Here is a 23,736-nt window from a genome sequence, read left to right on the forward strand (position 1 = left end):
GCTGTTTATATGTGTTTTCATTCTATCTGTTTATTGTTTTTTCTCTTATTATGGTTATGCTACATCGATGTGTAGAATAAGAAATAGCTGAGATGGGGATCCTGCCCAAATTGATCACTTTTTTGTATAATGTGTTGCACTTGTACTGAATACAATAAAAATTGCTTTTGCAAAACAAATGCCTTATGGACATAAGCAAAACAAAACAATTCAATTGAAAAATGGTGCTCCTTGATACTAAGACAGACTCTGAAGTATGCGTATAATTTTGCCTCACAACTGCTTCCAAATTCCATATTGCTTTATCCAAAATATGTGAGCCGTTATGTTGCAAAATGCACCTTTTGTCATCAATATTTCCAAAATTTCTGGCGGATGGGTGTAGTAGGACCCACCCTCAAAACACTGGCCATGCTTGCAACACGTGCTCGCAAAGTGCAAAATGAACAAGTTACTTACCTTCAGTAACACATTATCTGGTAGAGACAGGATCTAGTTGCAGATCTCTTGCTTTAAAATCTTCCACAGGCGCCAGCCAGGATCCAGAAACTTTTCCTTAGTACGTCTGTGCATTGGTAGAGGGAGTTGCACGGCTGTGTTCCGGCGTTGTCCATATAATTCCCTCGCCGACCCGCCAGTGCCAGTTTCTTCCATTACTATATTCTGTACTTAAAACATGGAGTCACACACAGAAACTGCCTATCGAAAAAGTGTGATTTGAACAAAAGACACCCTTATGTCAAATAATCACTGAATTCTTATGTGTTGATATCCATAATGAAATCTTCTGAGACAACAGGGGAACTCAGTTTGCAGAGCGGGGAGTATGGGAGGTTCGTTAAGGAATCTGTGGCTCGATCTTGTCTCTACCAGATGTACAAGTTACTTACCTTCGGTAACTATATAACTGGTAGAGACATATTCTAGTTGCAGATTCCTTACCTTTGAATTTCCCCAGGCGTCAGACTGGATACGGAGACTTTTCTTTGAGCAGTACCTCTGTGTGCTGTCAGTCGACTCATCATGCTCGCCGTGATGAAACTGCGGTCGTATATAGGCACCACCCCGGAGTGCTGACGTCAGTTTTTTTTCGCGAATTTCCACACCAGTAGCACTGTGCCATGAAGAGCACTGAGAGTGGTGCGCCAAAACTAGGGCCCTCCAGGGAAAGTTCCTGTCCCTAGAAATAAGTTTGCAGTGCGGGGAGGATGGGCGGGTAATAAGGAATCTGCAACTAAAATATGTCTCTACCAGATATTTAGTTACCGAAGGTAAGTAACTTGTACATCTGATAGAGACTTCTAGTTGCAGAATCCTTACCTTTGAATAGATACCCGAACAATACCATCCCCAGTGGTGGGCCTGCAAACCAAGATCACACCAAAAAGTCCTGCAGGACCGAATGACTAAAGTAGCCGTTCCTTCAGACCTGATTGTCCAGGCAGTAGTGCTTGGTAAAAGTGTGCAGAGATGCCCACGTTGCTGCCTGAGAAATATACAGGATTGGAACGCCCGTGCTAGCGCTGCGATAGCAGCAGTAGCTCTGGTGGATTGAGCTCACAAACCTTCAGGAGGTTGCTTTTTAGCCAGAGCATAGCACATTTTGAAGCATACTAGTACCCATCTTGAAATGGTCATCTTCTGCACCGCCTTTCCCTTCTTTGCACCCACATATCTCACGAAGAGTTGATCGTCCACCCGGAAGTCTTTGGTACGATCAAGATAGAACGCCAACACTCTTTTTGGGTCCAGACGGTGGAGTCTCTCCTCTTCATGAGAGGGTTGTGGGGGTGCATAAAAGGTGGACAAGGTGATGGACTGTCTGACATGGAAGGGTGTCACTACCTTAGGTGGAAAAGAAGCCCTCGTGCGAAGCACCACTTTGTCAGGATGTATGGCAAGAAAGGGTGGCTTAGATGACAGAGCCTGGAGTTCACTAACTCTGCAGGCAGAAGTAATGGCAACTAAAAAGACAGTCTTTACAGTTAAGAGCCTTAGAGGACAGTTGTACAGCAGTTCAAACTGGGTACACATAAGGTAAGTTAAGACCAGGTTGAGATCCCATTGGGGCATGATGAATGGGATAGGAGGAAAGAGATGTGTGAGGCCTTTAAGAAACCTCCTAACTATGGGAGATTTAAATAAGGAAGGCTGATCAGGTAACCTTAAGAAATGACAGATAGCAGAGAGATCTCCCTTAAGAGTGCTCAAGGTGGAACCCTGCCGGGCAAGGGAAAGAATAAAGAGAAGAACTTGAGAGCGAGGAGCCGATAGAGGATCAAAAGAATTGTTGATGCACCATGCCACAAATTTCTTCCAACGACAGGCGTATACAGTCTTGGTTGAGGGACGTCTGACTGCCAAGATAATGTCACAGACTTCAGGTGGTAAATCAAAAGACGTCAACTGTTGCAGCTCAATCTCCACGCAAGAAGACGCAGAGTTGACAGGTTCGGGTGGAGGACCTTCCCCTGCTGCTGCGACAGAAGATCCTCCCGAAGAGGCAGTCTGTTAGCAGGAGCTATGGCCATGTTCAAAAGCTCGGGATACCAGACTCTTCGTGCCCAGTCCGGGGCCACCAGTATTACTTGGGCCCAGCCTTGCCTAATCTTCTTCAGAACTCTGGGCAAAAGTGGTATTGGCGGGAAGGTGTACAGAAGGCCTGAATTTCACTCACGAAGAAAAGCGTCGCCGAGCGAGTGCTGCCTTGGAAACCCCAACTCGCAAAACAGTTGACATTGCACGTTCTCTACGGAGGTGAACACGTCTAACCAAGGTTCTCCCCACTGCAGGAAGAGACCTTGCGCCACCTCCGGATGGAGACGCCATCGTCAGCTGAGTTCATCTACACTGGCATTCAAGGAACCTGCCAGGTGATGAACCACCAGGGAAATGGCCTGATGTTCCAGCCAAGTCCAGAGACGAAGGGCTTCTTGACAAAGAGTCCACGACCCCACTCCACCTTGTTTGTTGCAATATCACATGGCAGTGGTGTTGTCTATGAAAACCTTTACTGCTTTCCCCTTGAGGGAGGAAAGAAATGCTTTCAATTCTAGTTGAATTGCTCAGAGCTCCAGATTATTGATATGGAGTCCGGTTTCCGCCGGAGACCAGATGGCTCTTATCTCTGCCTCTTCCATGTGGCCACCCCATTCAGGAGTGACGCATCTGTCACGCCCATAAGATCTGGTTGGGGAAAGGTGAGGGATCTGCCGTTGACCCAATACTGATTTTTTTAACCACCACTGCAGGTCTTTCGCACTCCCTTCCGAGATCTGGACCTTGTCGGAGAGATTTCCCTGATGCTGCGCCCACTGGAACTTCAGATCTCACTGCAGAGCCCACATATGCCATCTGGCATTTTGAACGAGCAGGATGCAGGAGGCCATGAGGCCCAGCAGCCTCGAAGTCATTCTCACCGAAATCCAAGACAGAGGCTGAAACATCTGTATCATAACCCAGATATCCTGGACTTTCGGGAGGATATGCACAAAACTGCACTGTATCCAGAACAGCTTCGATTAAAGGGAGCATCTGAGAAGGAGTCAGGTGTGACTTCGGCACATTGATAGTGAACCCCAGTGAATGCTTGCCGTAGCCTGGAGGTGGGAGATGCCTGTCTGGGGCAAGTTTGCCTTCAACAGCCAATCGTCGAGGTAGGGGAAGACTGGGACCCCTAACCTGCGCAGATGAGCTGCCACCACTACCATCACTGTCGTGAACACCCGAGGGGCACTGGAAAGGCCAAAGGGGAAAGTGCTTGTGACCTACCACAAATTGTAGGTAACGTCTGTGGGTCGACAAGACAGGAATGTGGAAGTATGAGTCTTGCAAGTCCAACGCTACCATCCAGTGTCCGGGATCCAGGGCAGATAGGACCTGAGCCAATGTCAACATTTTGAACTTCTCCTTTTTTAGGAAGTGATTGAGGAACCAAAGATCTAATACAGGTCGAAGACCTTTGTCCTTTTTCGGAACCAGAAAGTAGCAGGAATAGCAACCACGACCTACTTCTGGCAACGGAACCCTCTCTATAGCTCCTTTGGCCAAAAGGGCTTGGACTTCCTCGTGGAGAAGTGCCATATGATTCTCCGATATCCGACTGTATGAAGGTGGCATGGCTGGAGGAGATGTCTTGAAGGGGAGTGTGTAGCCCCTTTGGACAATTTGGAGTACCCACCTGTCCTAGGTAATGGCTTGCCATTGGGGCAGGTAATGGCGTATCCTGCCACCTACTGGCTCCTGATGTACCTGCGGACTAGGAAGGCTTGGAGGCTGAAGAGGAGGCGGGGTGGACTTGGCGACCCGCTGGCTCCCTGATCCCTGAGAATGTGGGATCCCGCGTCGTGCAGGGGCTGTACAGCATGCGCAGGTCTGTGCCCAGTGGGAAAAGGACTCGTTCGGTACCCCTTCTGTAGCCACAAAAGGGGCGAAAGGCGGACTGCTGGGGTCTAGGTGTGGGCGTGAGGCCAAGGGACTGGGCTGTGGCTCGGGAATCCCTAAAGCGCTCAAGCGGGAGTCCGCCTTGTCTCCGAAGAGACGCGTGCCATCAAAGGGCATGTCCATCAAGGATTGCTAGACATCCCCTAAAAAGCCGGAGGTTCTCAGCCAGGCGTGGCGTCTCGATGCAACCGATCTGCCTAGAGAGTCGGTCGTATCCAGTCCACAACGAGTCATGAACTTAGCTGCATCCCTCCCAGCCGTTACGGCTTGGGACAGGACCGTCTGGGCCTCCTCTGGAACTGCAGGCAGCACTTGCACGACAGTATCCCAGAGACTATGGGAATAGCAGCCCAAAAGGCATGCAGTGTTCAAGGGCCGCAGTGCTAGACTGTTGGAAGAAAACAACTTCTTCCTCAAATTATCCAGTCTTTTTGATACCCTATCGGGGGTGCAGCAGGGAATGCGCCAGATGAAGAAGAAGCCTGGATGACAAGGCTCTCAGGCGTGGGGTGTTGGGTCAGGAATTTAAGGTCTGACGACGCAGGCCGATGGCGGCAGGCAGTCGTCCTATTAACAGGAGTCTCTGTACTGGGTCTGGACCAAGTACCCAAAAGGACGTCTGAGCCCAAAAGGACGACCCCGGCTGAAGCATGTCGGTTAAGATGTTAGGCCTAACCTCCACAGAAGGAAGCTCGAGGTCCAGGACCTCAGCCGCCCTTCTCATCACCGTAGAGTAAGAAGCACCCTCCTCCGTAGCCAAGCTAGGAGGAGAGAGCATACCAGTGTCAGGGTAGGTATCTAGACCACTGGCATCACCCAAATCCTGCACCCAGTCCACTTGGGGGTTAAGCTGGTATTCTAAAGGGCCCAGTGACCCCTCCATACTCTCGCTGTATCCATACCCACAAGAATAAGGGTCTGGATCAACCTTGGGCCGAGGAGAGCCCATAGAGAACGAAATCGGCATCGATCAACGTCGTTCCGGCTCCGGGTCGTCGGGGATGAGGATGGGATCGACGTCGCTTGTGGGCCCAACCGATGTCGGGAGCGTCGCCGTCTGACCCAACGCCAGGGAAGGTCTCCGTGGCATGACCAGCCTCGGGACGGATCTACGATTGGATCCGGAGGAGCCCTCCGGAGCCGAGGCCAACGGCTTTGAAACTGAGGGGACCCCAACTGACTCACCTGTGCCCGAAGGCTCCGAAGGTGGGCAGGACTGCCCAAAAATGAGGCACATGGCCTTGTAAAATTCTTTAAGTTGTGTGGGGGTGGCTCCAGCTCCCGGGAAGTCGGGGAAGCGTGGAGTTGACCCAGATGAAGGCTCCGTTGACGGAGGCCTAGAGTGTTGATGCTTTTCCCGCTAAATATCATCCGATCGACAGGGTGTAGTTGAAGAACGCTTGTCCTTCTTCGACTTCTTCTTTTTGTGACCCAAATGTCCTGATGACTTGGAGGATGAACAGTGGTGGTGCCTCGGTGGCCGGTCTCGAGTCCTACCTCTCGAACGGTACAATGAGCGCCATGGAGTCAAGGGTTGGGCCCCCATGAGCTTTAGGGAACGCTCCTTCAAAGCCTTTGGGTTTATGGACCGACACTCGGAGCTTGACTTCGGGTCATGATCGCATGCCAGACACCATAGGCACATGAGGTGCGGATCCGTCACTGACACAGTTCGGTGACAGGAGTTGCAGGGCTTGAATCTGGTCTTGCAGGACATCACTCGACGCATCCACAAACTAGTCAAAAACACGACAAAAATGTTGACTTAGTAAAACATTATTGAGGTAGCTCTTCTCCGGATCTGCGCCTGAGCTGGCGCGGAAAGAAAGGAACTGACATCAGTGCGCCGGGGTGGCACCTATATACGATCACGACATCATCACGGTGAGCACGATGCCAACAACGCCGGTGGAGTCGACCAACGCCATCTGACGGTGCGCAGAGGTACTGCTTGAAGAAAAATCTGACGCCTGGGGAAATTCAAAGGTAAGGAATCTGCAACTAGAAGTCTCTATCAGATAATGCGTTACCAAACGTAAGTAACTTGTTCATATGATAGAGACATCTGGCCGAGGTTTCTTACTTTAGAATCAGATACTTGAGCATAGTAATCTGGAAAAGGGACTGCAAACTGAGACCTTCGAAAAGTTTCTAAATATTGCAAAACCAGTCTAGAACAAGAGAAAAAAAAGATGGGATAGTTATAATAATTAAAGAGAGTAATAATATACTCTATGACATCAAAACCTGTGGAATTAACCACAGGTAAATAAAGCTATAAAGCTTGAGAGCACGGAAAAAAAATCATCCATGTTAGCATGTCAATTGTGTGGCAGAAGTGACCTAACAACATTGAAAGTCTTCTATCCAGAATAAAAGTGGTCTAGTACTTGGGAAATAGACTATGGGGGTTATTCTAACTTTGGAGGAGTGTTAATCCGTCCCAAAAGTGACGGTAAAGTGACGGATATACCACCAGCCGTATTACGAGTTCCATAGGATATAATGGACTCGTAACACGGCTGGTGGTAAATCCGTCACTTTTCCGTCACTTTTGGGACGGATTAACACCTCCTCCAAAGTTAGAATAACCCCCTATGTACTCTTAATAATACCTATGAGAAAGAACAACTTTGTTAGTAAAAGATCTGTGTAAAAGACCAAAGTAATAAAAAGTTATAAAAAATGTTAAGAAGATAGGTTTAGCACCACCCATTCTCAATAGCATTAAAATTATTTTCTTAGAACAAAAATGGTCTACAGTAATGCAAAAAGACTGGCATTCATAAAAATATAGGTGAGCCCTAACATATTTAGACTATATACACACACACACACACATTTTGTAAGGGAAATATTTATGTATTTCCCTTTATTTTTTTTAAACTGTAAAAGGGGCCTTGGTAGATTAGCAGAAACCAAGGTAAATATAGGACTCTTATAATGAAGAAGACTCACCTATGGGCGACTAGAAAGGATATCAATTATGAAAAACTAGAACATTTATCAGATTCTTAAATAAAAGGAATCTGTCAGTTTGATGAATCCATCCTATGACAACACTTCTCATAGTGTGAACCCAACTTACAAGGGGAGTCATGTAAAGATGTCTCGAAAATGCCTTAAAGCTGAGTCAGCCTGTGCACCTTTAATTGGCATGTCAATCAATGTAGATTGGACTAGCTCTGCACCATGAGGTACGTAACGTCGACATAGCGCAACTGAGGAAGCCATAGCTTGACCCACAAAGTCAGTGGTATCCATGCTGCAGTGAAGGATTAGTTTAGCTGCTTTCTGGCTGTCCTGAATCATAGGAGTAAGTGTACTCCTAATTTCTTCTGGAAGCGAAGGTAAAATGTTTGCTAGTGAGTCCCATAAAGAATGAAAGCAACGACCAAGAACATAAGATATGTTCACAGAGCGTAGAGCAGCACTTGTGGAGGAAAAATATGCCTGCCACAGACATCTAGGCTACTGGACTCTCTATCAGGTGGAACATGTGGGAGAGATTCCATATCATGGAAAGCTAAAGCAGCCTGTGCCACCAAACTTTGATAAGTAGGATGTTTAACACATCAATCAGGGGATCTGAAGCTAATTCTATTGAAGGAAGATTCAGATCCAACAGTTCCACAACACAAAAATCCAAGCCACTAGCCGCAGCTAGATCAGTTAACCAGCTGTCCTCTCTATGAGGTTCCAACTCCTCTACTGCGGCTCCACCATCTCCCTCAGCAGGACCAACATGAGGGGATTCTTGTGGAGGAAGATCTGGGATAACAGGCATGACTGGCGCTGTTCCCGACGTCGACCGTGACGAGATGGTGATTCCTCAATGTCAAATTTGACTTCGGAGCAAGAGAGGGATTCAACTTCGATTGGCGCTTCCACCGGAGTTGCCACATTCAGCTGATTGGACACCAGAGCCGGAGGGCTGTGCACCAGCGTCATAACAGCTTCATCAACAGACACCGAAAGCCTAACTGAAGCCGAGGGCGAATCCGCAGCCGTGGATATAATCAAGGCACTTTGCACCTCCTTGGGACCCATAGGCACTACAGATGGAGGTGATTGACCAAAGATAGCGTGAAGGGAAGCATAATATTCACGCATCTGGTCTATAGTCACCCCATCTCCTGGAATGGAATGGAGATATGGAGCACACTCCAACCTTGTCTCCTCAACCGAGGAATGATGGGAGATCATATGCGGTGATGTCTGGACTTTTGTGAGTTCATCCTCCTGCAAGACTTACCTTTTGACGTAGATGGAGAATGACATTCACAAGAATGACTCCTCCGACGGTCCTGTGAACAGACGTTAGTCCGAGAAGGAGACCTCATTCGACGGGAAGGCAGGGATGACTGACATCCACACCACGAGAAGCTTCACCCTTCGGCCAGAGTTGCAGACAGGAGTCACCCTCTTCGGCATCATCATGCTCGCCCAAGCACCACATACAAACCGAATAGGGGTCCGTAGTCGACATTTGTCATCCACAGGACTTAAATTCCAAAGACATAGAACACTGTTCCAGTACAATGACAATGTCGAGGTAAGCTGAAAAAATTTATGGAACAACCATCACTGAATCTGCGTTGCAAGCACGTAAAAGAAGGAACTGGTGGCTCATCAACAAGGGAATCATATGGACTCTGCTGACGTCACGTCCAGTAAATATCATCGATACGGAGTCGCACAACACCCTCTACAGACACGCAGACCTACTATGGAAAAGTTTCCGGATCCAGGCTGGAGCCTGGGGGAGAATCTAAAGTAAGGGATCTACGGCTAGATGTCTCAATCAGATATATCTAGGCTGAAAGAATGTGCCTGCCTACTTTTATTTCCAAGCAAGGCCCTGTTACATGCATGGCCAGTTAGTAGAGAACATCATTATTTAATTTTAATTAACTATTTAATGGGTCTTTGGCCTAACAAGTTTACTTAGCTATTAATGACAAGTTCAAATCAGCTGGCAGTTTTGTGTATTGGATGCTTGCTTAACTCCCTGAATAGCTTAGTCGAATGTGTGAGACATTTTCTAGAACTGAATGAAGTATGCTAATAATGCACACATTAACACTACAGTGCAACTGTTAAATCATTTATTTTTACCTCAGTATAGTCTAACTAGTTTGTGAAAGCACTACTCATTGTTCCATTGATTCCAGGTTGCAATCACTTTACAGGGGAAATAAACTTGCTTGTCTCCTACTAACAAGGACAATTATATGAGGTTTTATCTCCCTGCACTTATTTCACTTTTTTATTTTTTTTCAAGCTTACGTACACAAAAAGAGGTCTTGGAACCTCATATGTTCTGGTCCTTTAATTTTCACTTCTACACATGAAAAAATACCATAGCATAAACCACACATTCAGGACTGTTGAGAGTAACGTTCTACAAATTACCATTGATGAGTGAGAGGAGTGACTCACACAAAGATTCACTACTTATGAGTTCTGGCTCCTCCCCACATTCAGCAACTATTTTACATATGGTAGAGCTTCATATATAATACATGCACATACAGCTGCGGGCCCCCGAACTCTCATAACATACACTGATTTCACAGATACATGTTGGTCATGGAAGTAAACACAAATTGACAAATATACTTACCAACAAATGGAAACTGAGTGGCAAATACATCAAAAATGCCGTCACTCTGCATTGCATACAAAATACCAAAATAAACGGCTAAACTACCCCATATGAAATAATGATTTATCGCTGTCCAGTAACTGGTATCCATGCCAATCTGTGAAAATAAAATACATTAGTGTGATCATACAGTAAAGTTTACTTAAGTTTAGTACATTTCCATTTAGCATTACGCTCCTGTGTCAGAACAGTGTGTGGTGAACTAGATAACTTTCTTGCGCATCTCAACCACTTACAACTGTAAAATCTGCCCCAACTTCTGTTGCTTTTGCTCAAGAAAACTGATAGAGGAGGGCAGAGCTGTAATGCTAGCCACACTGTGATTGGTCAATGGCCATTAACAAAGAACATTAATCATTGGAGCAAACTTTTTCTCAAGACAGTGTGAGGTGGCAGTGGGGTCTAGTGATCTTTGTAGTGGTAGGGCATAATACTTGCAGGAGGTCACCCATTTTTTTCAAACTATGCCTTGAAACATTTGAACGCATACCATTATTATTTCAGCTGAGGATTTGTAGACCGTGATTGAAACTACAGGTGGTATTTTCGATTAGTAAATTGAAACATATTCCTAAGCATAAAATGATGGTTCCACTCCACTGCCATTTGTGTTATTCCTCCTCTTCTTAACTGAATTAACCTATGAGCTTCTCCCAAAGCTTGGAAGCCTTGCTCAGAAACAACCCAAGTTCATCACATCCCTTCACCCTTTCCTACCCCCACCACTGGACCCTCCAGCCCTGTCCCACACCCCCAACCTCATTCCTATCCCACTCGACAGAGTAGGACTTTGTAGTAGCCCTAGATGTGAATCCACACCCACAGCCCAAAAGAGCAAGTTACTTACCTTCAGTAACGCTTTTTCTGGTGGATACACTAGCTACCTGTGGATTCCTCACCTAATGAATTCTCCCCAATGCACAGCATTCAACGGAAACTTCTTTCCAGATCTGCACGTCAGCGAGGACGTCACAACTGCCCGACTCCACGCGGCTCCGTCTGACGTCATTGTGGCAATAAGAGGTCCCCGCCGGCATGCTGACGTCAGTTTACACCATTTTTTACATGTCTTTTAGGCGTACAGGTGAATACCGACAGTCCGTACTCATTATGATTGTATCCAAGAAAACCTTTATACAAGATTTAATCAAATAGAAATAGCAAACAATATCAATATATAGCCACAACAATACAAGGAGGGTTATTACAACTTTGGAGGAGGTGTTAATCCATCCCAAATGTGACGGATTTACCACCAGCCGTATTACGAGTTCCATAGGATATAATGGACTCGTAATACGGCTGGTGGTATATCCGTCATTTTACCGTCACTTTTGGGATGGATTAACACCTCCTCCAAAGTTGCAATAACCCCCATAGTCATAACTATATACAAATACATATATATGCATATATATATATATATATATATATATATATATATATATACACACACACATCCTCTCATGATTCAGCAATATACAAATATACATATATACACCCAAGGAAATCTCGGTGTGACCAGACAGACTACGGGGAGGTGGGTGGGACCGTGAGGAATCCACAGGCAGCTAGTGTATCCACCAGAAAAAGCATTACCGAAGGTAAGTAACTTGCTCTTCTGATGGATACAACTACCTGTGGATTCCTCCCCTAATGAATAGAGTACCAAAGCAGTACCGCCTCGGAGGTGGGTGTTTGACTGGTCACACCAAGAAATACTGCAGCACAGACCATGCAAAATGGCCATCCCTCCTCACCTCCGAGTCCAAGCAATAATGCTTTACAAAGGTGTGGAGGGTGGAGGGACGCCCAGGTTGCAGCCTTACAAATGTCTACCACTGGAACACCTCTAGCCAGGGCCAACATGGCTGACTTAGCCCTGGTGGAATGGGCTCTTATACCAACAGGAGGAACTTTCTTTGCTAATTAATAACAGATTTTAATACAAAGAACAACCCACCTGGACAGTGTTCGTTTGTGGATGGCCTTCCCCTTTCTCTTCCCCACATATCTGACAAAGAGTTGGTTGTCCAAGCGGAACTCTCTTGTCCTGTCTATGTAAAAACTCAAGGCCCTCCTTGGGTCCAGTTGATGTAGTCTCTTCTCCTCCTTAGATGGCTGTGGAGGAGGATAGAATGACGAGAGTGTGATAGACTGCCCCAAATGAAAAGGAGTCACTACCTTGGGGAGGAAAGCCGCCCTGGTCCTCAGCACCACCTTGTCCGCATGAAAGGTCGTAAAAGGAGGGTGAACACAAAGAGCTTGAAGCTCACTTACACGCCTAGCAGACGTGATGGCCATAAGAAAACAGTCTTTAAGACTAAAAATCTCAAAGGGTAAGAATGTAGCGGCTCAAAAGTCGTCGTGTTGTCCGTCAGTCGTGTTGTCCGTCAGGACTTGAACCGACTGACTGCGAAAGGAAGGGAGGAAGGCCTTGAGAGACAAACTTATCGCCCGCAATTTGAGCAGATTGATATGAAACATCTGCTCCACTGAAGACCAATGACCTTTGATCTCCAGGTCCCCCATATGAGCTCCCCACCCCAGATTGGGAGCATCCATTATCACTGTGGCCACTGAAGGTGGCAGTGAAAAAGGCCTTCCTTGAGAAAGGTTGCCATCCACAGACCACCATTGTAGATCCGCTGCAGTGTCTCTGGAGATCTTTATTGACTCAGCGAGATCCCATGTGTGCTGAAACCACTGCCTGCGGAGGCACCACTGACGAGCCCTCATGTGCCAGCGTGCATGAGTGACCAACAGAATGCATGAAGCGAACAGACCGAGCAGACGAAGGACCTTGTGGAAACATTGGAATCAACGCCTGAATGTCCTGAACCCGCTGTGGCGGAGGAAAGGCTCAATTCAATGTTGTGTCCAGTACTGCCCCTATGAACAAGAGGCGTTGAGAGAGCTCCAGGTTAGACTTGGGCACGTTTATCGAAAAGCCCAGACTGAACAACAACTGGGTTGTCATCTGCAGGTGATGCAGCACAAGCTCCGGAGACTTGGCTTTGATCAACCAATCATCCAGGTAAGGGAATACTGCTATTCCCCTCCTCCTGAGATTTGCTGCAACCACCGCCATCACCTTTGTGAAGACTCGAGGTGCGGAAGTAAGACCAAACGGAGGGACCGCAAACTGGTAGTGTTGCGACTCCACCATAAACCGGAGATACTTCCTGTGTGACTTGAGAATGGGAATATGGAAATAAGCATCCTGCAAGTCGACAGACACCATCCAATCCTCCTTGTTCAACGCCATAGGCACCTGCGCTAGAGTCAACATTTTGAATTTCTCCTGTTTGAGGAACCAATTTAAAATCCTCAGGTCCAGGATAGGTCTCAAACGCCCATACTTTTTGGCGATCAGAAAATACCTTGAATAACATCCCTGACCCCTCTCCTGCTCGGGAACCCACTCCACTGCACCTTTTGACAATAGGGATAGAACCTCCTGTTCTAACAAGAGGAGATGGTCTTCTGAACAAAAGGAAAGATGGGGAGGGAAAGGAGGAGGAATCTCCCGAAAGGGAAGGGCATGGCCTTTCCTCACCACACTGATGACCCAGGAGTCTGATGTGATCGACTCCCACATGGGAAGAAAAAGAGACAACCTTCCCCCTACAGGAGATACATGGGATGCAATGGTTAGAGGACTAGGGTTGCTTCCCCTGTTGCACCCCCCCTGAGGAAGAGGAAGAGGTAGGGTGCTGCTGTTGGGTGGCCCCTCTAGTGCAGACTCCACACCGCCCCCTAAAAGATCTGTAAGGGAGACTTAAGGGCTGCTGGCCTGTCTGCTGCAATCTTCCATGAAAGGACGCCCCTCGTCCAAACACCCTAAAACGTCTAAATGACCTAAAAGGGGTCAAAGCAGCTTGCAGGCCCAAGGACTTCGCTGTTGCCCTATACTCTTTGAAACGCTCAAACGCAGAGTCAGCCTTAGTGCCAAATAACTTATCGCCATCAAAAGGCAAGTCTAACAGAGTGGCTTGAACATCTGAAGAGAACCCAGACGTACGTAACCAAGCATGACGTCCCGTAGCAATGGAAGTTCCCATGGCTCCTGTAAGGAAATGCCTCCTTGGCATGGTTACCCCCTGACTTTTTGCCTTTGCTGATGCCAAGTTATGATTTGAAAGTGTGCTGAGGCCTGCTAACCAGGCCCCAGCACCAGTGTTCTTTCCCTAACCTGTACCTTTGTTTCCAGAATTGGCACACCCTGACATCCAGGTAAGTCCCTTGTAACTGGTACCCCTGGTACTGTAGTGTGGTTAGTTTTACGTATCCTTTGCGCGTTAGCTTCAGGCTTTAGGCCTTTGTGCACTTTGCCCTGGATGTGTTTTATTCTTTGCTTGCAGCTTAGAGCCTCTGTGCACTTTGCTCTAAATGCTTTTTATTAGGCTTCGTACTGTTATTTTTCAAATAGCCAGTTCTACGTTTTTTTTTTTTTATTCATATCACACTGTTTAGCCTACTTCAGCACTGGAGTTCTCCATAACACATTTCTGTTCACTCTGTGCTTCAGTCAAGGATACAGTCTGGTACATTGCCGATAGATGTGGTAGGAGTTTAGACTTGGCATTCCTGCGTAGGGACATTTTGTGATCACGCTGACATGTTAGTTATAAAATCACTTCCTTGTCCCAATACACGCAAGAGGGAGATTCCGACCAGGGAACCAAAACTAGACGCTGACTGCCTCGTTGCAGATGCTGAACCAAGATCACAGGCCTTTGCTCAGGTATGAGGGCTGATGTCTCCCCAGTGATACAGACAGGCAAGCTAGAAGCTTAACATGCTGTGCTCGAAATAGAACAAGCAGAGGGAGAGTAGAAACTATTAGACACGATGATCGCTTTGTTCTTATGTTTTACTCTCCTGGTGACTATTTCAATCCTACTGTGTTGTATGGTTCTGGTTATTGCGGCTCACGCCTTATTATCTAAGATACAGTCGTTTTATTAAAACATTATATAAAACTTATACTGCCTTTGTCATTTGTATATGAGATCATACTGTAAATGAGAGAGTTGGTTTGGGATCTGAGTGACCACGACTTCCCTGAGAAGTTCCAAAGATGTAATGCGCTCGGCTGCCCAATCATCTCTTCCCCGTGGGAGAAATGAGGCACTGCTAGTTAGCCGGAGCAAAAACCGGATTTAGGGTGACAGAGTTCCTTAAACGTGTGTCAGACTCAGTCTCCCACACCGTTATCGATCCTGCTGCCTAGAAATCCAGTAGTCTCATTTAGTATAATGAGAGCCCAGGCGACATGGCGCCGCCAACGATTGGCCTGGCTCTAATATTTAGGTCCGGCTGACTCTCTCGGTCTCATATATATTTTGACTCCTCGGTTCCGTAAGCGGAGACGTCCGTGGGGCTGAGGATTTCCGCCACCACGGTATAGGTACATCCTGTTACTTAGTGGTTGGTTGTTCAAGCTTGAACTTTGAAAGGAAAACCCCGATATTGGTGTGCCTTCTCTGACCTAGTGCTATTTTTTACAAATGGCAAATCCTAATGTAGTGAATATAGCAGTTAATATGCGACAACCGCTCACAGGACATCTGATAGCACATGGCCTGACGGTCCAGGGGGGTCCGGTCCCTTTTGTGGTGGACGCCCATGCAGCCTATAGAACAGAACTTTTTTATTCTTGGGTCGTATTTCCAGCAGTTGATGGGGGTACAAACACTTTTCACGAATACACTGTTGCAAATGTTCCTGGACAATACAGGGCTTATGCATACTTGGAGATACCTTTATCTTATCAAGAACACCATAATTGGCTTGATGGCGCCCTCCCACACACAGTAGCACAAGTTAGGTTAGGTCCACTAAGTAATGATGGTCCTACCTGGCCTTTATTGGCTACATATACACCTCATCCTGCGGCTGCTCAATTGACAGTGGTTGAAGTTCGTCGTTTATATACAGACTTAACGGCTACATATAGACGATTAGTTCAGTTTGTCATGCAGACACTAAATACAAACGCAGCGCGTGCTGCTCCGGCGCACCCACAGGCGGTGGTTCCGGGTATCAATCCGGCCACTGTACACTCAGTTATGGGTAAGGTACCGGCTAAACGTGAGGAAACTCCATTTTGGCTGGCGCAAAAAATTAATACGCTGGAAGCAGTATTTCCCCATACGGGACCTCAGGATAAACATAGAATATTGACGATGTGTTTGCCGTATGGGATGGTTCCTCCGGTGGACCTTTGTAATACTTGGGGCACGGTGTTTTCCGCGCTCTACACTACGGCACACGGTACACCAACATTAGCTAATTTACCGGAAGTGCTTAAACAAATTCAAGATGAGTATGGGGCTGCCCCCGCCTTAGATTTGGGCATGCAGTTGATGGGCAATTTTGCCGCAGTTTCTTCTATTATTTTGAGTAATCTCGAGGGAGAGGCAGTAGCACTAGGAGTGCGAATGCGTCTTCGGGACGTTTCGCAGATTAATCAGGAGCGGGAACTTCCGAGAATAATAGCAGAGACATATTCCAGTATTGGTCGCGATAGCCTAGGGGCTAGACCGCAAAAAACCCAATTACAGGGTAAAAATATTAAAGACAATGCTAAACAACAGCAACCTGAGGGTAATAAAAAGCGCTGGGAAAAGAAACAGCAAACACCTAAAAAAAGATGGGGGACAGTCTCCGCAACCGGAGACCCCGCAGAATAGGTATAATCTCAGGAATAGGGATAATTTGAAGACGCCTGAAAGATATCAATATACTGATACACGCCAATCTCGTTCCTTTCAGGACTCCTCAGAGAAGAGAAGTGAGAGAGGTGGGCGGTCAGAACGGAGAACGGAGTACGTGAAACCAAGACAGGATTCACAACGCTCAACAGAGGTTTCTATTAAACAAGAAGAGAAACCGCTGCAACAAAAACAGCAATTTAAAAAGAAGAAAGTGGCAGCAGTCTCAGTTAGACATGCCGCTCAAGAAGAGAGTTCTCTTGACGAACAAGACGTGGGCATTGGCACTGTTAGACAGCGCGGCAGAGGTCACAATAGTTCGCCAGAGTCTTCTAGAGCATCTGGAGGTGAAAGCAACTGATGACTTCATACAAGTCGAAACGGCAGATATGCGAGTCTCTGATCCTGATAGAGTATATAGAGTGACTCTGCGTTTCGAAGGGGACATTGACCGCATTGTACACGCCATCTTTTGGGACCATGTGGTGAAATCATATGATGTTCTGCTGGCCGAACAGGATTGGCCACCTGACTTTGTTCGCGACTGTCATGTTGGAGAGGAGGTTTTTACACCTTCCTTCTCACCACTTGTTCCGAGAGAACTAGCGGAGTCCTATGGTAAAACATGGGCTCTAGCACAGGCCCCCGCCCTATATAGAAATAACGTGGGGTGGGATAGACAATCACCTTATCATGTAATTCCAATAAAGGGCGAACCTCAGCCGCAGCCGTAGTATCCTATCAAATTTGAGGCAAGGGCATCGGTTAGGAAAATTGGAGTACCAGGGTGTAATTGAGCCCTGTGTCTCGCCGATGAATAATCCCTTATTTCCGGTTGCTAAACCGGACCATTCATATAGGATAGTGGTGGATTACAGACATTTAAATGGTCATACACGCACATATGCAATACAGAATTCACATAGCGCAGCGCTTATGAATAATATAGTGCGTAAGAAATACAAAACAACGTTAGATATCTCGAATGGATTTTTCTGCCAAAATATAGCGCCCGAAAGTCGGGACTATACCAGTTTCAGTGCGATTGGCTCCCAGAAAAAGTTTTGTCGTTTGCCTCAGGGGTATAAGAATAGCCCAGGACTGTTTTCGGCTTGTGTGACTGAAATGCTGCACGAGTTGGACCCTGAAGCGTTATCGTATGTTGATGACATATATCTGACAGACGATGAGATTCTGCAACATCTAAGGCGTGTATCGGCATTGTTGTGGGGTTTGCGGAAATTGGCTATAAGTTTAATTTTAAGAAAACGAAGATTGCCTTCCTCAGCGTCATTTTCCTGGGATATGAGTTGTCGAGTGAGGGCAAGAGCTTAGCGCCACATTTTTTGGCGAAATGTGCTTTATTGCAGCCTCCTAATACGGTTCGGAAGCTCCAGTCATTGTTGGGGTTTCTGAATTTTGGCAGAACTTACATTCCTGAATATGCTACGCGTATAAAACCCTTACACGAGTTGATTCGTCCGAATTTTTCGAGTAGATTTTGGACGATTGAGCATACACATATACTACGAGATTTGCAAACTGATCTCTTAGCAGTTAAACATTTACACACGGGACAATAAAACGCATTTAGTAATCAGGGTGATACCTGGGGCTGTTGGGTTTACATATGTCACCTTTAATGAGGGTGAGACAGTCCCGATTGCATACTAGTCCCACTTGTATTCTGCTGCAGAACAACGATTTGCGCAAACTGAGAAAATACTCACTGCCGTACAGATGGCTGTGATTAAAGAGAGACCGCTTGCCCAGGGCCAACGCATTATTGTTGTTTCCCCGATTCCGGCCTTAGAGGCTGTTACAAAAGCGAGTGTCCCTAATTCGAAAGCTTTACACCCGCAATGGATACAATGGGCTACGTCTTTGACAGCCACTGATGTAGATTACATATTTGACCCTAAACTGCAGACTCAAGAATTTCTTCAATATGAAATGGAGTACCCAGTTCCTGCCGGCACATTGCCTATTGACCAATATCAGGTGGTCATGTATACCGATGGCTCTGCGCAACCAGCGGTGGGGACTAAACAACAGTATTCTGCTGCATGTGCGGTGGTGAGGGGAAGTGTTCTGCCCCGACATACTTATACTAAAACCTTGGGAGATTGCACGGCACAGCTGGCTGAGCTCACTTCTCTATTGTTAGCGTTGGAGCACGCGCATCCGGCGATTTTAACATTGCTGGTCTGTGACTCCTACTACTGTGTTCAGTCTTTCAATGAATATCTACACTATTGGAGGTTGAATGGGTTCAGAGATTCTAAGGGCAACACCATTAAACACAAATTTTTGTGGGGTAAGGTTGCGGATCTGAAAGAGATGCTTCCTAAGGTCCATGTTGTGCATACACTTGGACACCAGCGCGTTGGGATACACGTTGCTGGGAATACTTTGGCCGATGAAGCCGTGAAGTCGGCAGTGGTTGTTGCCACTGTGGCTGCAGTGACTCGTTCGAGTTCCAAACCAGACACAGAGATTTCGGCTGCCATAAAAGCTTCGGCTGATGGCACGCCCTTTCCTAAAGGATTTCCTTCTAAAAATAGTTACTGCTTGAATAGTGCGCTGAATGCTGTTGTTAATATTCCGGGCATTGGTGTACGTGAAATGCCCAATAACATCGAGAGACCTCGATTAATTTCTGCAGCACCTGAGGGGGCGGCATCTGCACATGCTGGTGTGGCTGCCACGATTTCACTTTTACAGGCTCGTTACTGGTGGCCTGGTCTCCATAAAGAGACAAAGCAGTATGTCCTTTGTTGTGACGTTTGTCAATAGATTTAAATTAAAGCTTCGTCGGCTAGACGCCCGCAGCAGACGCCCCTTCTGATTTCAAATAAACCTTTACAGTGTGTGTACTTGGATCATTGTAGTCCGCTGACACCAGATAGGTGCATACAAATATATTTTGGTTGCTGTAGATTCGTGCTCCAGATTTGTGTGGGTCTGGCCACAGTGCTCGGCTGACGCTCAAACTGTTATTAAAGATTTTCGCATCTTTGTCGATACATTTGCGGTTGTGGCTTTTCATTCGGACCAGGGCCCTGCATTTGCCTCTAAGGCATTCAGGGACACCATGGCTTCGTTGGGGGTCCAACTCCAATTCTCGTCTCCATTTCATCCCGAGGGAAATTCTGTTGTGGAGCGTTTAAATCGTGATTTAAAGCAATCCTTAACGGCCAGAGTTATAGGTACGGGCCGTGGTTGGCTAGCCCACCTGTATGGAGTACAGAGAGCACTTAATAACTTGCCTAGAAGGTCACTGGGGGGTCGTACTTCATATGAGTGCCTGTTCAGAACACGGATGTATGTTCCTGATCTAGATGGTCCTGGTGTGGAGGCGGCAGATAAGCCTTTTGACATAAATGATCGTGTCACTGTTTTGCAGGATTTACAACAATTCCGTGAAGATAACTCTTCTGCAAGTGCTGCCTCCTCAGGAATTAAGGATGAGCCAGTAACTCCTACTGGTTGGATACCCAGGATTGGGGATCTAGTGCGTGAAAAGGTCGCAGTAAAGAAAGAATTTGGTCCTTCTTATCGAGCACCTGTCCCTGTGTTAGGTGTAAGCGGCACGAGAACTGTGATTTTACCGCCGCTGCAAGGGGCCAAAGGAAATCGCTTTGTTTCCATTGATAATGTCAAGTTACAACATGTGGCCGATTCTGCACAGCAGACCAAGAGGGACACCCAGTAGTTCCGGAATCCCTCTCACTACTGGGGAAGAAGTCCCGCTGCAGGTGATTTACACCGACGCTGTTTCCTCTCCGAGCTTGGGGAGGGTGGAAGATGATCTTGCGATTGTTCCACAGACTACGATTAATTTGGAATCTTTGGATCAAGTTGCTGTACGTTCTACTGATGTTTCTGAACATGTAGTTTATAGTGTGCCAAGGCGAGAGCCTCCATCTGCTTCTTTGTTCACAGTTGCACCTTTTGCAAGAACTGCCTCTGGCTGCTTCAACGACACTGATGATGCAGTGTCCGGCTCCTCGTCCTCGATGTCTTCAGTCCGAGGTCCACGTAAGCTGCTGTGTTGGCTTAAACGCACATATTTTGTTTTTCCTTGGAACTATTTGTGGCTTTTTATGGCTGTAATGACTCTTTTTTTGTGGTTGGGATTTGTGGTTACTTTTTTCTAGTAATACATGGTAATTTTCTTCCTGAACGATCTGACATTGAGCACGTGGAGACTGTGTTAAAACCACATTTTTCGTCTCATATGGTTCGAAGAGACTTGTCAGATGTAAACATTTCTGCGATACCAATTCCGGATGGGATTGTGTGGGATAAAGTAATGTTTGATACATATGGTCCCACTGAATTGATTCAAATACCGTATGTCCTCAAGTTATCAATGAATGATATTGTTATACCAGGCATTGTTTCTGATGATTGGGATGTGAAGACAGTAGATTCTATGCTGACAGACTTACAATATTACACTGTCTATGACGATGAAGATGCTTACCAATTTAGAGATAATCATGGTGACATGTTTTGCTACAACCATTATGGACACCACTTTATTCATAAAGCTAGTAGCCCTAAGTCCATATTTAATTATGTGCAATGGGAACATTGCTCGACTCCTCCACAAGGGAGTTCGAAAACGTATTATGATAAATTTGCATATTTTTCTGGGCATAATCAACGAAATGCTAAGTCTTACTATTTTAAAGTTACTCTGTATTCTAATAAGCAAATGTTATTGACCGATACTAAATTACTGTATTCAAATTTGTTTGTCTCTAAACTTTCGGTCGAAGGGTATGAATACTGGTTTAAGACTGTTGACTTGAAAAGTGTTTGGGGTACGAAAAATTGGCAGATGCAAGGCAGGGACACATTATTTAGAGCATGTATTATCCCTGTGCAGATGATTTTCCTCAATGACACAGTACAACAGACTAGCTGTTTGGGCTTGGCAACAATTAGGGAGTTAAATTTGCCTAGTATACCTGTCCCTTGCAAATTAAACAACTGGCAGCACTATGTGAATGCTACTTTTAGTGAATTTACACATTGGGTCCAGAATGGTACGCTTAACACTTCATCGATACATCCGGGCGGGTGGTTATTATGGCCTGTAGACACTAATAAGTGTCATCAACGTTTTGTCACCTCTTCAGGGGGGTTCAGGACTAGTAGGGCAGACCCTCGTTACATTTCACCAGAACATGCTGATATTATAACTACATACAGCGTGGGGAAGCTTTGTCAGCAATGGTTGAAGTCATCCACGCTGGATGCAGTTGAGTCACATCTCACGTTACTGTCTAATGATACTGATTTACAAGATTTTTTGTCAAGTCACCAAGGTACCACGGAAGAAAAGATTTTTATACGAAGTTTATAATGAGATTTGGAAGCTTTCACAACAGGAGGCTGCAGCCCGGTTGAGGCAGATTGATCAGGAAAACCTGATGCAGACTTTGTCTGTTGTTGATAATGGCATGCATACCCTTTCTGACCGTGTTTACACGATTGACAGCATTGTTTCCTCTGCTATTGACATTGTTAAATCAGACATGTCTTCTTTATATCATGGGCAGAGTCAGACGCGGTCCATCATGCAGCTGGGTTGGACTCTCCAGACCTTGAAGGCAGGTCGCGTTCCGTGGCAGCACATTCGTGCCAGAGAGATCTTTGTCTCCTTTAATTTGACTCGTCAACAACAGCTGATGGCTCAAAAGGAAGCGACGTATGCCATGTTAAATATTGAAAAATTGGAGAAACTGCCTTTCACGGTTGCTGAGATTCCGTCAGCTGAGTGGTTGATTTATGGGGTTATTAATCTGCCTATCTCCACTCTGCAATTTACTTCTTGTTTGAAGCACATTCCGGTGGGTAGATATGAACTATTGGGAGACAGTTACATACACGAGGTGTGGGAGCTTCCCTTTCAATACAGATGTATTAATGGTTTGAGGGAGGTTTTTCTTAGCGGTAGTGAATGCGAAAATACTGTCAGCCATTCTATGGTTTGTAAACAGCTGTCCTTGCACGGAGCGTGTAACGCTTCGATGCTAACTTAGCTTGTTATCTGAAGGGAGTTCCAGTCCCGGTGATTAAAAACACTTTCCAGGTGCTTTCTAACTGCAGTTACATTGTTCTTAACAGCGAACGCTGCTGTGGCATGCGTGCCGGAATAGTTTACGTTGTCGTTGTCAACAAGGCCGTTACGTGCTGCGGGAATGTGTTGTTTCCCCCCACTCAAATTAGGGAGGTAGCGGACGTCTGGCCTCATATTGCTACTTCCAAGGTTAATTTCGACAAGTTGAGTCGACTAAAGGCTTTATTGTTTCAAAAGCATGTGGCCCTTACATCTGCTAGCGAGACCTACGCACTTCAGGTGGCAAGGTCATCGGTGGAAATACAGTCCCTTTTGAATACTAACTTTCCAAGTCACTTCGGTGAACTTGTGGGACGTATATTTAATGCATCCAGCACTGCTGGTATTGCACATTTTTTCAAAGCCGTTGGCGTTGGTTTTGCTCACACCTTCTCTTCCATATTCGGTTTGATACCTTCGGCTATACACTCTATTTTCGGAAGCATTTTTGGGGGTTTCCCGATTACTTTAGCTTTATTGGTTGGAGTCTTGCTGTTGTTGCTATTTTTTCGCAATGGCTGTCCTGCCACGACGAGATCCTATATTGCTGCTCCCGTCAGCGCAGCTGTGTCATGAACGCATGATGCAGCATTTTGGAGCAACACTCCTGGGCCGTTTGGAGTGTGACTGGTCTCTGTCATTCCGACCGGTTTTGGATTGTGTGCAACCCGTGTTTCGGTGCCTTTGGTGCTCGTTTGAACATGCACTTTCTCTCTGTCTCTCACTGCAGCGCCCTCCAGTGGTTGATCCTGATCTGTTGATGTTCCCGATTA

The 23,736-nt window shown here is 46.2% G+C and overlaps 1 protein-coding gene across 1 annotated transcript in view; it reads right to left on the reverse strand.

The window, feature by feature from the left end:
• ATP8B4 (ATPase phospholipid transporting 8B4 (putative)) overlaps positions 1 to 23,736 on the reverse strand; it is a 2,552,767-nt gene that overhangs the window by 142,448 nt on the left and 2,386,583 nt on the right. Inside the window, exon 25 of the mRNA XM_069222521.1 lies at positions 10,070 to 10,208. Coding sequence (XP_069078622.1) covers positions 10,070 to 10,208 — 139 coding nt within the window. The remainder of the gene's footprint in view (positions 1 to 10,069; positions 10,209 to 23,736) is intronic.

This window comes from Pleurodeles waltl, chromosome 3_1 (genome assembly GCF_031143425.1).
Source record: "Pleurodeles waltl isolate 20211129_DDA chromosome 3_1, aPleWal1.hap1.20221129, whole genome shotgun sequence".
NCBI lineage: Eukaryota > Metazoa > Chordata > Amphibia > Caudata > Salamandridae > Pleurodeles > Pleurodeles waltl.